This window comes from Piliocolobus tephrosceles, chromosome 9, assembly GCF_002776525.5.
Source record: "Piliocolobus tephrosceles isolate RC106 chromosome 9, ASM277652v3, whole genome shotgun sequence".
NCBI lineage: Eukaryota > Metazoa > Chordata > Mammalia > Primates > Cercopithecidae > Piliocolobus > Piliocolobus tephrosceles.
In genome coordinates this window covers 105,069,745-105,086,446 of record NC_045442.1, presented here as the reverse complement: position 1 = coordinate 105,086,446, position 16,702 = coordinate 105,069,745, and the positions used below count along the sequence as shown (strand labels likewise).

At 42.7% G+C, this 16,702-nt stretch overlaps 1 protein-coding gene across 1 annotated transcript in view; it reads left to right on the top strand.

Moving 5' to 3' along the window:
• GAD2 (glutamate decarboxylase 2) overlaps window positions 1-16,702 on the top strand; it is an 89,071-nt gene that overhangs the window by 55,930 nt on the left and 16,439 nt on the right. Inside the window, exons 11-13 of the mRNA XM_023194847.1 lie at window positions 785-849; window positions 8,230-8,308; window positions 13,440-13,589. Of these exons, the coding sequence (XP_023050615.1) occupies window positions 785-849; window positions 8,230-8,308; window positions 13,440-13,589 (294 nt within the window). The remainder of the gene's footprint in view (window positions 1-784; window positions 850-8,229; window positions 8,309-13,439; window positions 13,590-16,702) is intronic.

Here is a 16,702-nt window from a genome sequence, read left to right as displayed (position 1 = left end):
AGAACTGAACTTACAGCAAAAGGTGGGGGGAAGCAATTATATCATAAATTTTATAATCCCTTTAAAATTATCCTAGAATTATTTGTACACACAGAGGAAAGAAAGTTAATATTTCCAAATTAATCTCCATCTTGGCATTCTGTTTTTAAAGGAGATTACTACACCAATTCAAATCTTCAACCTTGATCAAGTACAGATTTTTAAGACATGTATTCTAATTGCTTAGCTAATTAACTGGTATGAATCTTTGCTGCTTGTGGATTTTGGGTGGGGTTTTTTGGACCCAGAAATTATCCAAAATCACACATCAGTGAAATAGAGTTATGAAGCCACTTTCTATTTCTGGAATCATTTAGACTTGTCAAAAGAATTTTCCCTGCAACCTGGAAGCTGTTTAATGCCCCTCCTGTCCATCTTCTCTGCCTTACACTGTGGGGACCACAGGGTTTCTCATTCTGAACACATGACTTCACGAGGACTAACAGTGCTGGTGATAGGTTTGGGAGAGGGTCTTTCTCCCTCTCCTGTGGACCAGGAATTATGCCTCCAAGGTGGCTCCTTACACCCATACAAATGTGGGATGGAGTCTGGAGACCTTAGAATGGCCCTTCAATGTAAACTCTGAAGGTTAGTGCCAGAAGAAGGTGGTCAACTTCCTAAGTGGCCTGGGGTCAAGGAGATCATTTTCACCCTAAGAGACTCTCATTAGTCTGGAAGACACCAGACTACAGAAATCTAGGCAATGACAAACTGCTACCATTTTCCTTGTATGATCTTTTTTCAGGCAGCTTGGGGTGGAGGATTACTGATGTCCCGAAAACACAAGTGGAAACTGAGTGGCGTGGAGAGGTATGTTGCATTTTTCTTATTAACAACATAAAGTGTTAAAAGCTAACTGTGAAACACAAATTACAATTAGTTTCCAGGAACTCTTGGAATACTGAGTGAGCTCACTCTATTCGGTGCTTTTGTTCCTTGCCTTATGTGGTGTTACGCTCATGAATATGGGTAAACAACAGAAAAATCAAATACGTAAATATTGTGTGTAAACAACAGAAAAATCAGAATACACATCAAGTGACCCTGGTAGAATGTCTTCCAGACATAGAGATTCCTATCTAGGGTCTATTCCTGGGATCTCTGAACCAACCACAAAAATCTTTTAAAACCTGCAGGCAGCCCACGTTTTTCTAGGGGGAAGATTTATAGCTTTCATGTTTCATAAAAGGATAATATCCACTGCTTAAAAAAAAAAAACAAATAATTTTGCAAGCAAATAAGCACCTTGTAACTTATCAGTGTTGAAAGTTTGGGCTTGGGGTCTAAGATAGCCAGTTCACTTAAAGTGAAACATACTAGCAATAGCCTCATCTCATGGTTTCATTCCCTGAATAACCTTTCTCTGACACAGCTCTGACTGATGCTGCAAAGCACCTTTTATTTAGAGCCTGCACAGAAGACTGTTGAGAAATGCTGAAAAACACAAAGGCAGTGGTATCCGATTAGCATAAAGCACATTCAGGTCCAAAGAAAAGAGAAAAACAGAATGCAAAATACAGGCTCTGGTTCTGAACCACATGCAAGGGGAGCCCAGTTCTCTCATCACAACATAGCAGGTCAGACACAGTGGTGAGCTCTGACACTCCAGGCGACCAAGAAAGCCTGAATTCATCAGAGACTGCCAAATGCCCACCATCCCCTGCCAAGTCCCCAGATGCTGCCCAGCAAAAGCGTCACACTGGCTCTGCCCCTAGACATCTTGGCACAGTTTCTGTTCCAGGACAAGGAGAGATGCTGATGGAGCGCAGAAGCACTTGTGAGCCCTGGGCATGCGGGAGGCCCAGGCCAGAGTGGCTGTGTAGGGTGTGTGATGTGACACCCGGGCCTAAAACGCACAGAGAACCCGTGAGTGTGGAAAGAGAGGGGTAGGGTGACTGGGCTGGAGTCAAGAGCATCCCGCTGAATTAATGGAAAGAAAGCAAAAAAGAGTTGGGTTATACCAGCTAAGGCCCATGTCAGAAGGGTCACTGTCCCTGAGTCTGATGGCCGGGGTCAGGGCCTGGCCTGGGCACAGCTGGGTTAAGGCACCTGGAGCCCCCCAAGCTCTGATTGCAGGGCCCCATTTAGACGCTGGTGGATGAGGGTAGGTGTGTCTCCCTCCCAGAGTCAGCCAGTGCCAGGCCTCTGCTCTTGGACCCTTGGGGCTTCTCCCAGGCCTAATCCCTTTCCACCATGAAGATCTGCAAGAATGCAGAAACTTAAGGAAGAGGCAATGAAGTAAACAGGGAGAGACAATAAAAGAGAGAGAAAGAGAAAACCTTGAAAGGTGCCTGCCCGCACGATCAGAACAAGAATTAAATTCATGTGCTTTCAAGAGAGGTGGCCTATCTACAGGTCTTTCTCTTCTGTGAGTTTCTGACTGGCACAAAAAGTCTGTTACTTTACCTTTGATGCCACCTGCGACTGCATGTGCTGAAAGTCCTGGCACATCTTCCACTTAAAAACTCACTAAATTACCTACCCTGAGCCTTAGAAAAATAAACACCCACACGATTCTGTACCAAAGACTACTATTTGAGAGCAAAGCTTAGAACGTTCATCAGGGAACACAGAGATCCCTCTTACTGCCACAATTCTTGAAACTGTACTGTAACTAAGCTTTTCAAATGGAGTAACCATATATGAAGTCCTAAAAATGAGGGGGCTACTGGTGTTCCACTCTGAGCAGAATCCCCTTAGCTACCCATTGACCCGAGGATACCCTTCTCTCACTGACTTATTAGCAAAAGGCATACTTTCTAAGTGAATACAGTTGGAAGACCAGTGGAAACCACTTAATGTGTATGGCCACAAGTTTAAGACAGAAATGTGTCTCACTTAGGGAATGACATGTTTTCAAGCTCCGCAAACCAAAGTTTAGAACTCACTCTAAAAGTAGAGGAAATCCATGATCAATTCTTGTCCCCAAATCCAGAGGCTCCTTCGTAGTCACAGGGGATCTGAATGCCATTCTCACACAAAATGGCACAAGGGGACCGGGCACAGTGGCTCTTGCTTGTAATCCCAGGACTTTGGGAGGCAGAGGTGGAAGGATCATTGAGGCCAGGAGTTCAAGACCCACCTGGGAAACAGAGTGAGACTCCATCTCTACAAAAAGATTTGTTTTTTTTTTTTTAAATTAGCCAGGCATGGTGGCATGCGTGGCTGTGGTCCTAGCTACTCAGGAGACTGAGTGAGGCAGAAGGATCACTGGAGCCCAGGAATTCAAGGCTACAGTGAGCTATGATAGCACCACTGCACTCCAGCCTGGGCAACAGAGTGAGACCCCATCTCTAAAAAAATTTAATAAATAAAAATAAATAAATAAATAAATAAAATGGCACAAACACCTGGAGCCCTGTCTGGCATCCCCTTTGAGAACCAACCAAATATTCAGAAAACAGCTCTCTTCCTTGCTAGCACTGTCAAAATGCTGCTGAGAGGGCACGCCACAAGCCCTGAGACTCCAGAGCATGACTCTGTGTATTGTACTTTTATTTCTTTTTCTTTTTATTTATTTATTTTTGAGGTGGAGTCTCACTCTGTCACCCAGGCTGGAGTGTGGTGGTACAATCTTGCCTCACTGCAACCTCTGCCTCCTGGGTTCAAGCAATTCTCCTGCCTCAACCTCCTGAGTAGCTGGGGTTATAGGTATGCACTGCCATGCCTGGCCAATTGTTTGTTTGCTTGCTTGCTTGCTTGTTTGTATTTTTAGCAGAGATGGGGTTTCACCACGTTGGCCAGGCTGATCTTGAACTCCTGACCTCAAGTGATCTACTCGACTCAGCCTCCCAAAATGCTGGTATCACAGGCGTGAGCCACCATACTGACCTCTGCATCATACTGACTCGTCTTTAGTCCCTCCTGCCCACAGGCTGCTGCTTACCGTAATCATCCTCTGATGTGTTCCACTCTCAAGGCTTTCAGTCCTAGCTGAAGGTGCTGGTGCAGTTTCTGCCGCATCACCAGTTACCCTCACGCCCACCCTGAGAGCCAAGCGTTCAGGATTTAATTCAATCATTGCTGAACCTCTGTCATATGCAAGTCACAGTGCATGGCACTGCGTGGGTGCAAAGACGGGTATGATATAAAGCCTATCTTCAAGGAGTTTACAGTCTAGTGGGGAAGATGGTCAGTGAACAGTGGATTAAAATTCAAGGCAAGGAAGCAAAGACTGGAGAGACAGACATAGGAGCTGATCGGAGAGCACAGAGAAAGGAATGGTTCCTTCCGTGATTACAGAGAGGTTTCGCCAAGCAGAGCAACATCGGAGCTGAGCATCATGGCATACAGGGTACTTCATCATGGCATACAGAAATGGAAAAGGGCATTCAGGCTGAAGAGACACGCAAGTGTGAAAGTGCACAATGTCTTGGAGAAAGTTCAAACAAGTTTGGTTGGAGGATGACATGGTTTCACAGCAGTGGCCAGGTCATGGGTGGGAGGTACAGAAGTCTTGGCCAGCCCCCAGGGCCTTCCCACAGAGCCAGGTCAGAATCCACGGGGGTTCTTTCCACGAAACATAGATCCCTGAGCTGGGAGTCACTGCTGTGTGGCTGCCATTATGCGTGGAGATTATCAGATTCCTTGGGGGGACAAAACCCATCAAAAACCTTTGCTGCAGGAGCCCTAGCAGGCTTTGAGCAGAGGTGCAATGTGATCTCACCTGTGTTCTGGCATTAACTCCGCATTAGAGAGGAGATGGGAGCCAGGGACAGACTGGAAGCTGTTAAGCTCTTAGGAACGTCCAGGTGCAGGACAGGAGAGACGCTGAGTGTGACCTAAGCTGTAGTAGCAGAGAAGGAAGTAAGTGGATGGACCTAGGAGACGGGGAGAGAGAACTGTAAGGGGCGATATCAAGACAGGGGGAAGAAAAGAGTGAAACCAAGGACGACAGTGAGGTTTGGAGGGTGGAGGCCTGGAAGGGAAGTGGTGCTAGGAACACAGAATATAGAAGAGAAAGAATCAATCTAGAAGGTTGAGCAGTGGCGGGTGGGGCCTATGGATTTGAGGCACAAATAAGAGCACAGGGAGATGTCTTACAACAGCCCTGCAGGATTCAGTTCTCTCCAACTTACACAAACTGCAGAAGCCACGTGACCGAACCCCACAGCAAAGCGTTTTAAAATGAACCTGAGGCTGTTTTTCTGTTTTTTTGTTTTTCGCTTTTAACAAATTGCCAACATTTCTCAAATCAAGGCCATGTCATCAAATCAATCTGCAGGGCTTTTTGCCATCTTTTTTTGCCATCTTTATGCCTCTGAGAGAGAGGTGGGACAGAGAATTCAGTGACAGGTAGTTGTGAGCCTTGGCAGCTTCTCTTCTGAAAAGACAAATAGGCCCCCGCGTAGAGATAAACACCACAGTCAGACATGGAAGACAGCTGTTTTCCTCTCCCATCAGGCATTCTTATTGACAAAGCTGAGTTTATCAGAGTTAGACATCTAGCCGTAGAACATGATGGAATGTATAGAATGGCTGTGTGTACATATGTGCACCGTGTCACCAAATTCACAAATGACAGAGATGAAATCCATAGCAAAAGCCAACCTTATTTAATGCTCACTGCCTGTTAAGCACAGTTCTAAGCACTTTACCTAAATATTTATTACTATTCTCCTTTTCCAGATGAGGAAATCTAGGCACAGAGAGGTTAAGTGACTTGCTCAAAGTCACACAGCTAGGAAGTGATGAAACCTGAATGAAAACCCATACTATCTGGCGCCTGAGGGCTTCCCCCTTAACTATTATGTCTGCTTTATAGCCTAGGGTCCTGACTCCAGGGTCATTCTACAGAGCAAGGAGATATTTTCTTGGAGGGAACTTTTAGTACCTCAATGCTGTTATTATTCATTAAGTCATTTAGTCTTCTCTCCAGGGGTAGTTATCTGACCATGAACTGCCTTTGCTTCTAATTCCTCAATTGCAGTCATAAATGTATCTGACAACCAGTGTCAGAGCCAGAGAAAGACCAGAAGCTGAGCTAGACTATTCGTTGGCTCAGATAAGATCCCCAGGCCAGTGAGCGCTCTGACTGACTGACATGCCCTTCATCAAATGAATGAATGGGGTCTTTCCTAGCTTCTCATTTTTTCCCAAGGCTGTCACACCCAGAGAGGTGGGAACTGGGTGAGCCCACGTCCGTCGTACAGCCAGACGGGGCAGCAATCCATGGCTCTCTGGAGGCAACTGCCACGGGTTATTCTACTGTAATACTTGCCTGCCTCCTTTACGCCACTCATGAAACTCCACTGCCAGGACCCCTCAGTCTCTCCGGAGACAAGCGCAGAGGCTCACCTTACCCAGTAAATGTATGAAGTGAGCCATGGCATTCACAGTGGGAGCAGTTGCTTTTCCGAGAATCAAAAGAGGAGCACGGTGGAAGTGAGGGAGAGAAGTCACAGAAGTTAAACAAGGTCACAGAGATCATACTGAAAGAATCTGGGGCCTTAAAAACTTAAGCAAGATTTAACAAAGTGAAGCAAAGGGAGATGGTGTTCCAGGAAGAGGAAATAGCATAATGAGACCCAGCACTATGATAATAGAATTCTCTGAGAACAAAAGATAATCTGGCATGATGAAATGGATAAAGAAAAGCGAAGGGACACAAGGCCTAAGGCGTAGCTGGGGCTTGCCCCAAGGGCTGCAGAAGCCATACCCTGCAGTTTGGAATTTGGGCTGGAGGCGAAAGAAAACTGTCAGTGATTTCAGAGAAGGAGAGGGCCATAAACAGAAATCGAAAATAATTCTGGTGCCAAGTGAAGGATGAAATGGAGACCGAGTCAGTTACAACACAATTGCTGAATCCAGATTAAAATAATGAGAATTATTATTAAAGGAACCTGAACCAGGACTACAGCTCAGACTTTTGAAATAATGTAAATCCCTGAGCAGGGAATCTCTGCTGTGTGAGCCACTGTTACTGATGAGAGAGCATCAAATTTCCCCAAGGTGTGAGGCAAAAAAAGACGGAACTCTCCCCTGCTGTGGGAGCCACAGCACATCTCATCTGCAGTCTGGAAAGAAAATAACTCTGGATTAGGAAACAGATGGAAGCACGGGCCTCGCCAGAAGCTACTACGAGGAAAGGACGCATCTGAGAAATTTAGGCATCAATTGTTTAGAAAGGAAAAATCATGTTAAGCAGTGAAATGAGCCCTCTCTTTGAGCTCCAGGCCACTGCGATAGCAAGGACCACAGAGGTACAGGAGGCCGCCGCCCTCACTGGCCAGGTACTCTGACCATCACTGGCCAAAGGAGAGACTCTGGACTGGATGATCCCAATGACTCTAAGCTGTGCCCTGAGACCACCGTGGAGGCCGGGTGCATGCGGCCACTGGAGCTGGGGCACGCCACATGGAGACCCACACCCTCACCTGCTATTTCTGTGGACAAAGAAAAGTTGCAGTGTGAACTCCGAAAAACTGAGACAGGTCTCAGTTAATTTTGAAAGTTTATTGGGCCAGGGTTGAGGACTCACGCCTGTGACACAGCCTCAGGTGGTCCTGACAACACGTGCACCGGGTGGTCAGAGCACAGTTTGGTTCTATGCATTGTAGAGAGATACACGACATTGATCAACATATGTAAGATGAACACTGGTTTGAGCTGGAAAGTCGGGACAACTCAAAGTGTGGAGGGGCCTTCCAGGTCATGGGTAGATAAGAGACAAATGGTTGCATTCTTTTGAGTTTCTGATTTGCCTTTCCAAAGGAGGCAATCACATATGCATTTATCTCAGTGAGCAGAGGGGTAACTGAATAGAATGGGAGGACAGGTTTGCCACAAGCAGTTCCCACCCTGACTTTTCCCTTTACCTTAGTGATTTTGGGGGTCCAAGATATTTTCCTTTCACACATCTTTAAGAGTCTACTTTGTGTTTACTAAATACAGTGTCGTGGGAGCATGGGATGGGGGAGAGGGTTGAAAAATTATCTATTGGGTACAGTGGTCACTCTTTGGGTGCTGGGTACACCAAAAGGTCAGACTTCACCACTACGCCCTATAGGCATGTAGGAAATCTGCACTGGTACCCCCTCAATCTGTTTAATTTTGTAAATTAAAATAAATAAATACATTTAGTGTCCATCTGGATTCTGAGAAACGTACCAAGAAACTGAGGCTCGGTTGCACATGCCCTGAGCCTGTCAGGGTGGAGTGCCACCCGCTTACATGATTTGTTTATTTTAGGGCCAACTCTGTGACGTGGAATCCACACAAGATGATGGGAGTCCCTTTGCAGTGCTCTGCTCTCCTGGTTAGAGAAGAGGTATGTGTCTCCTGACTCTGTGTCCCAGTTCGTGCGTGGGTTTGACTGTCTTTGTGCGGGTAACTTTCTCTGGAAATGTCAGGATCACCGGGTCTTCTCTATGGTGCTACTCACATTCTCCAGAGAGCCCTTTCTAGATTCCTGTCTTCAGGGTGAAGGTCTGGTGCCTAACGGGGAAGAAAGGGTAAGAGGACCTCAACTTTCAGAACATAAACTTTGACCTAATCTCCATGTTTTCAGTATGATATCCCTTTCCTCAACTGTTCCTGCATTCCCCCAATCCAGAGACCCTCTATGTCACTCTCTCAAAAAATTAGATTTCCAGGTTTTTTTCTGGAATCTGAGAGATCATTTTTCCTATATAAGAAATATACATGATACAGGATTCAGGTTAGTGTTAGGATCCAGGTCCATAACATGTATATGTATGTGTGTGTGTGTTCTGTCTCTCATGATTACAGTCTATCTATTCAATATTTAAAGCCATGTTCAGAGTGTAAGGAAGCTGCATCCTTATTAACCAGAAAAGAGGAGCGGCATCAATGAGCACTTTCATTCAAGATGGTTCTGTTGACCAGGCCTAGGGCCGTTCTCAGTAGGTGAGCACTGTTGGTCAAGGCCACTGCGTCTCCCTTCCATGACACCGGGCCGGACTCATACTTCCTTAGTCCCGCATTTATTTTGTTGATGAAACCCAAATAAGGAGCTTCAGATGATCCCCATTAAATTTTATCTTCTTAGCATTACTAAAGCAACCCCAGATTAAAAGAATTTTTAAATGTTGATCTTCATTTACTTTTTTTTCTTTTGTTTGAGACAGCGTCTCATTCTGTCACCCAGGCTGGAGTGAAGAATGGTGCCATCTTGGCTCACTGTAATCTCTGCCTCCTGGGTTCAAGTGATTCTCATGCCTCGGCCTCCCAAACAGCTGGGACTACAGGTGCCCACCACCACACCTGGCTAATTTTTGTGATTTTAGTAGAGAGAGGTTTTCGCCGTGTTGGCCAGGTTGGCCAAGAGCTCCTGGCCTCAAGTGATCCGTCCACCTCAGCCTTTCAGAGTGCTGGATCACAGGCATGAGCCACCGTGCCCAGCCAAATATCTATCTTTATTTACTTAAAAATACTTTGCTTTTTTTCTAATTATACAGTTAACACACTATGTCAGAAAGTTGAGGCAGAATAGAAAATATAAATAAATTTAGAGTCACCTCAAATTTTTATAACTTAGGGATAACCATTATTACCATTTTTAATATTTTCTCCCACAATTTTTTCTAGAAATAAATATATTTAAAATGTATAAATAAATATATATTTATAATAAAATTGCTGTCATCTACCTCATATACCTCGTATATACATGTTGATTCTTCTTTATCCTTTGCACTATATTATGAGCATGATCTTCCAAAACCTGATTTGTAATGGCCTCATATTATTCTGTCACATAATTCAATGAACCATATCTCTATGGTTAAAATATTAACCAATGTTTTACAGAGTGACTTGATAGAATCCTTAAACATATACCTTTGATCACATTCCTGATTATTTTCTCAAAGTAGACTCAAAGTGGGATTGCTGGGTCAACGAGTGTTACTACTCTGTGGTTGGTTCTTAATACCTCCTGTTGTGAACTGCAAATTTACACAGCATGCCTTCTGTGTCTTCATCAGTAATAGAAATGTGGACACAAGATTGAAGACAGAAACTTCCCCTCAAAATGAGATGAATGCATTGGAAAATATCCTTTTGGACTGGGTTTTCATCACTTAAAAATACAGTCCAATGTATTATCATCTGCCCTAGCTCATGCAAACCTCAGCTGTAATTACCTCAAAGGAGAAAATAAATGTTTGTTATTCAGATTTCAGCCAGATGTTTTGACAGTGGCTCCCATTATGTCCTTACAGACCAAAAGGGAGATGTGAGCCAGAGGAAAATAGATTTGGAACTGATTAGATGACTTCATTGGAAGGACCTACTCACTGGCCATTTGATGTTACCCAGGATAGAGCCTATGGCTTGGTACCTAACCTGTACCATTCAAAATATTCATGAAACTGTTTACGTAAAACATAGAAGCTTATTAATGTTTCAGATGAGAGGAGACTGGGAGGTAGAGTGAATGTGTGTAGGGATGGAATCAGAATACAAGATGATTTTTACAGACTGGACCAGTGAGTCACATCCAAAAAGGGACATTGTTGTTGGAGATCATTGTAAGGCTCTGCCCTTAGGTCCATGTATACTGTGGTTATATTTTGATTGGACAAGGAAGGCTTGTTTCTACAGCTAAATTGTTGGACTTGTGAAAAAGGCAAAGGATGTTAGCTCTACAGGGTCAACGAGTCAAGAGACAAATGCCATACAAAATACATTGATGAGACACAGGAAGTGGAGTTTCAGCATGAGAAGGTGGTGGTCTCCCACTCTCCTCTAGTTAAACCACACCTGCAGTGCTCTGCTTAGCTCTGTACCAAATTGTCCATAGGGTTCCATCAAGCTAGATCCCAAACTGTGGGGACCAATTGGTAAACGTGTCAGAGGGATGATTGAAACAACTAAGGATGTTTAGCCTAGGGAGGAAAAGAAAAGAAAAGGGCCGAGAGGAGGATGGCAGCCTTCACCATTTAGAGGACTCTCAAATGGAAGAGACTGGGGTTTTCGATGAGGCTTTGGGGAGCTGGTTTAGTAACACCGGGTGGTAGAGATTTGATGGCAAAATCAGAACACCCTGCAATTTTAGGTCTGTCTTGGGTTCAATAAAAGAAACACTTCTAAAAACTAAGCTGTCCAACAGTAGGAATAAATTAATAAGGGGAGGTGATTAAATAGAGAGATTGGACAGCCACTTATTAGGAAGGGTGTAGAAATGATTCCTTTATTGATTAGGAATAAATGAGCTCTAAATTCCCTTACAAATCCAAGAGTTTATGATGCTCTGACAGCATTTCTTTTATTGGCATCCAAGGAACAGTGCTGTTCCATAAGATGGTAATAAGTGTTCCCCAATAAGAGAGTTCTCAGTTTTAAAAAGGCTGGGATATATTGGTTTAGAGTTAAAAACAACTTACATTATTTCAGGGCTTATTGGGGCCCTTAATAGCCTGATATGTATTGCAATATCTAAAAAGAAAGGCTAGATGATACAGAGTTTCCTACATTTATTTGAGCATTGGAATCTCTTTATGTACAGCAACTATTAATGTGTTTTAAAACACATTAGTTTGGGACATGATGGTCTATAACCTTTTCATGGCTCATGGCTCAGAACCAGGACGTCATCTCACTAAGACCTTCTATAGGGAAAACAGCATCACTTTTGCTTGTCATATTGTACAATAATGAGACTGCGGCTGTCCAGCCTTTTTTTGTTTGTTTGTTTGAGACGTGGTCTCCTTCTGTCGCCCAGGCTGAAGTGCAGTGACGTGATCTCGGCTCACTGCAACCTCCATCTCCTGGGTTCGCGCCATTCTCCTGCCTCAGCCTCCCAAGTAGCTGGAACTACAGGTGCCTACCACCAGGCCTGGCTAATCTTTTGTATTTTTAATAGAGACAGGGTTTCACTGTGTTAGCCAGGATGGTCTCGATTTCCTGATCCCGAGATCCGCCCGCCTCTGCCTCCCAAAGTGTTGGGATTACAGGCGTGAGCCACCACACCCGGCCGTCCAGCTTTTTTAGGGCTCACGTGTTTTTGAGTTATTTTTTTCTATCACAGTAGGAGTAGGTCTGATCCTTTCAGCATTCCACACTCTCTGAGGTGGTCTTCCTTAGTATTGAGGTGCCAGTGTGTGAGCTTCCATGGCCAGAGGAATAATGGCACAAAGTTTCTGTGACCATGAAACCAAATAAAAGCGAGTGCTGCAAATTTTCACGTTATTGGTCTTCAAGTGAATTTTCTTTTTCAAGTTCAGTATATTTCTACTGATCCAATACAAATACATCGTATTTAATTTGTCTTATTCTGAAAAATAATGAATGGATTCCAATATATGTGAAGCCTAAACTACAAGGTAAAGTCCAGTTCTGTTGTCTACCATTTCAACACTCCATCTTTCAAAACCAAATTAAAACTATAATTGCATTGCATTGTGTTTTAGTGTGGAGAGTTTTCAGAAGTGTTTTCACTTCTAACTTCAACTAAGTGATCACACTTTAGTCTTGTCTTCTTTTGTCATGAATCACAAAAGAAACAAAACCAAATGCCAAAGCTTTTGTGAAATCACAATTAGAAGAGAACAAAATAGTCAGAGGCATCCAGTGGTTCGTGACAAATTGAAACACGGGGTTTTTAGTGAAGAGACTGGCGATACTATTTTAGTCGGAAAATATGATTCAGTCACTATTCTACGGAATAATTCAATCACTTTGCCACCCATTTCCATAGTAAGGTTACAGTGCTAGGACAAATGAATGGCCATTGACGATGAGACTTTCCACTTAACTATCTCAAGGAATTGGGCATGCGAATGCAGCACTGAAGCTCTGACCACTCTTGAGAGTGGAACATGACATTTGAAAGATTGGTTATTTAAATTCATCTCAAAATTGCAATGTGTGTGTGTGGTTTTTTTTTTCTTTTAGATTTCAGCATATAAAAATTATAGCAATGAGCTGTCTTAAAACCCATGATTTCCAAAGGGAGCTCAAACTCCCTAACAGCTAAATGATAAAGTACTTGAACTAGATATGGATGGAAATACTAGAAGAACCACACTAATAATATTTCACAAAACCAAAGAGTTTCCAAAATATTTTAATCACAATGAAACCAGAATAGTATGATGTTCTCCCAAAGAAGGAGAACATTTAAATATAAATGTGTACTCTGATTATGATTTTTATTTATCAGTTGATTTTTACAAATGCCTTCTCTTAAAAGGGAGAGTAAAAGTATAAACGTGTCCTTGCTAACCTCCATGACATTTGACCCTGAGCCATTGATCCCACAGAGTTGACCATTACAACAACCTAGACACTCCTGTCCAGAATTCTTTTTTTCATTTTGTTTTCTTTCTCTAAGATATGCAATTCTCTTACTTTTATTTTTTTCTTATTAATTTTTACCAATATAAATCTAATGAGTAATCAGTAGAATTTCCTAAATTTTCTCTTCTCTCTTGTAGGGATTGATGCAGAATTGCAACCAAATGCATGCCTCCTACCTCTTTCAGCAAGATAAACATTATGACCTGTCCTATGACACTGGAGATAAGGCCTTACAGTGTGGACGCCACGTTGATGTTTTTAAACTATGGCTGATGTGGAGGGCAAAGGTGAGTGTGTATGGACCAGCTAAATGACAACTAAAAACAGAACCTTTATCTGGTCACCCCTATTATGAAATGTCAAAAAAGTGATTTCCAAATTGAAATTCCTTACCCAAGATTTGCTTTCTCTTTTTGTTTTTGAGACGGAGTCTCTCACTCTGTCACCCAGGCTGGAGTGCAGTGGTGCGATCTCGGCTCACTGTGAGCTCCACCTCCTGAGTTCACATCGTTCTCCTGCCTCAGCCTCCCGAGTAGGGGGGACTACAGGCGCCTGCCACCATGCCTGGCTAATATTTTTTTCGTATTTTTCAGTAGAGATGGGGTTTCACCGTGTTAGCCAGAATGGTCTTGATCTCCTGACGTCATGATCTGCCTGCCTCGGCCTCCCAGAGTGCTGGGATCACAGGTGTGAGCCACTGCGCCAGGCCTTGCTTTCTTTAAACTTAACATCTAAATACCTTCATTCAACATGAGGAAAAATGTATACATATGTAACAAACCTGCACATTATGCACATGTACCCTAGAACTTAAAGTATAATAAAAAATAAATTTAAATAAATAAATAAATATCCCCATATTTTACTGATTCAGGTCTCCTGTACCCGAATGACTCTACTTTAAGGAAAAATACATGGATAGGAATCATTCCTAATCCTATCAGCCTGGTTTAATTACTATTGAGACAAAGGGTCTTTTTGTTTGTTTGTTTGTTTCCATATAATTTTATATTTTACATCATGGGATTATATAGAATAAACAATTTTGTGTTCCAAAAAAAAAAAAAAATGTAATCAAAACCATTGTTTGTTTCTTTTGTAGCCAAATTGATTCAAATGCTCACTCATCTAGAAAACAAATCCATTTTGCTTTATATAGCAGAACACCTTGAATTTTAACAGGTGTTTATTGTTATTGTCGTTGGTTTTTGTCTGCTAACGTGGTTTTTACCCGGTGATTGATCAACTGGGTAGGTGAATGTGATCTGAAAGCATAGATTTGGAGAACAAAAAAGAAAAAGTAAAAAGCCCACCATGATAGCTTATTTTTTGACATTTCAAGGGATAACCTCTAGTTACAAAGCTTTTTCCCCCTCATCTCCCGAAATACCTACTCACTTCCTTTTATGTAGGTTCTGTGTTTCCCTCTGAATTTAACTGTAGGTGATCCCTCCTATTTTCAGCAAGGAAAACTCACTCACCAACAGTGTGCAGGACTTGCTTGGACCCAATTGTAGCCTTCCAGGAGCCTACGTTTATGTTTAAATGTAAGCAGGCTGGATAGGCCAAAGATTTTATTTTTAATTTTGACCAGATTCTTAACTTAAAGGTCACAAATTAGTACCTGCCCAGCCAGCTTCATTTATCTCCTGCAGGAGATAAATAGACAGAACTAGCTGTATATACTGTAGAAGCTCAAATGCAAAAAGAGGATTCGAGGAAACCTGACGTAAGAAAGTGAGAAAAGGAGGAATTAAAGGTGTCAACCTTAATAACAGAGAGAGTCTCTCTAAAAGAAAAGATGTTGATTTGGAAATAAAGCATTACAATGGGAATACATATGCCATAGTAAACTGTATGCAAATTCAAAGGAGGTAAAAGGAAGACAAAAGTTTTTAAAGGAAGAAATGTGGAAGATTACATAATTGTTTTGAGATAAATATCCTTGGCTACAAAGATCAGTAACAAGGGTGATGCAGTCCGAGGCTGGATAGGCAACTGCTAGGCAGATGTCTTTGCAGAAGTATTTTTTGTGTGTGTAAGGTTGTGGTGACCTTTGAGCAAGGTTGTAATTTTTGCAGTCTTCTGTGACAGTTTTTGTTATCTGGTATACAAGGCAGGAGAACCCTCTCTTCATGGTTTTCCCTGGCTCTATCTATCAGGGTTTTCTTAACATTCGTGACTCCATTTTGATTCTAATGGTGTTCACAAGGGAAAGCTGGGATACCATGAGGTCCTTTATGTTTGGTGGAGAGGATATACATTTGGCTCTCAGGTGTGTAAATAGCCTACTTAAAGAAGTGACATGCTCCGTCCCATAAGAAAATGCCAATAACTTGGTCAGCAGGAGTGAAGTATACCAGGATAAGACCAGTGAATGGGTTCTTCTGCAAGTCTGTGTAAAAAGGTGGGAACCTTGTCCATGGCAATTCCTTATGCTTTTGTTTATAATTTTTTTTTAAAGTAACCTAAATTACTTTAAGCAGCTTAGATGATGGGGTTCTTAACAAGAAAAAGAGGGAGTTTTTGAGTGGAGCAATGCAATCTACAAGTATTTTATGGAATCTCCTTTAAGTCCATTCTGACAAAAAGATGCAGTTTAAACAGTAAGATGGTCTTGCTTAATGAAGAAGTAACTCGTGGGTGGTTTCCAGGGATGGCTGGACTGTACATCCTTCAGGGAAGCCTGCTGAATGGTGTTTACTCCAGCAGAACTTTTTTTACATGTTGCTAAATATCAGGCAGCTACAAGAAGCTAAATATCGGGAGCTTTACATGAAGTGAAGCTCCACAGTGTTGCCCGGTAACGGTGGCGTGATGGGCCCCCTTCCTCTTTTGAAAATTGACAGCCCAACAAGGACAGGTACTTGGTCTGCGCCATCCAATGGGAGACTCATTCTGCTAGCAATGACACTTTCATTTGGAAGAAAAACCCAAAGCAATCAAGAATGTAAAGTATTGATGTACCTCCAAGCTGCTTTAAAATGAGCAGGTTTTTCCTTTCATTGATTGGTGGGGATTACAAAATGATTAATGTAAATATCAGGTAGCAAGCTGAGAAAACCTTGATCTCTGAATATTGTGCCAAGTGCCCTCTTACTTCAAGAATCATTCTTTGTGTCTTTTTTCCCCTGTGGTGTTTTTATTAAGATAATGATCATCAGCAATATTTACAGGAACACGTTTCTCTCACGGTTCATCAGATTCTGCTGCTCCCTTTCCATCTGAAGCCTCCTCTCCAGCAGGGGCAGCCCAGGTTCTTAGAGAAATAACATGGAGGGCATCAAGTGTGAATCAAACAGCAGGACCAGATGAAGCCGGAAATAAAGGGAAGGGCCTCATGAAGTCATTGGGGAAGGGGATGAAAAGAGGAAATCACAGCCACTGCATTACTTATTCT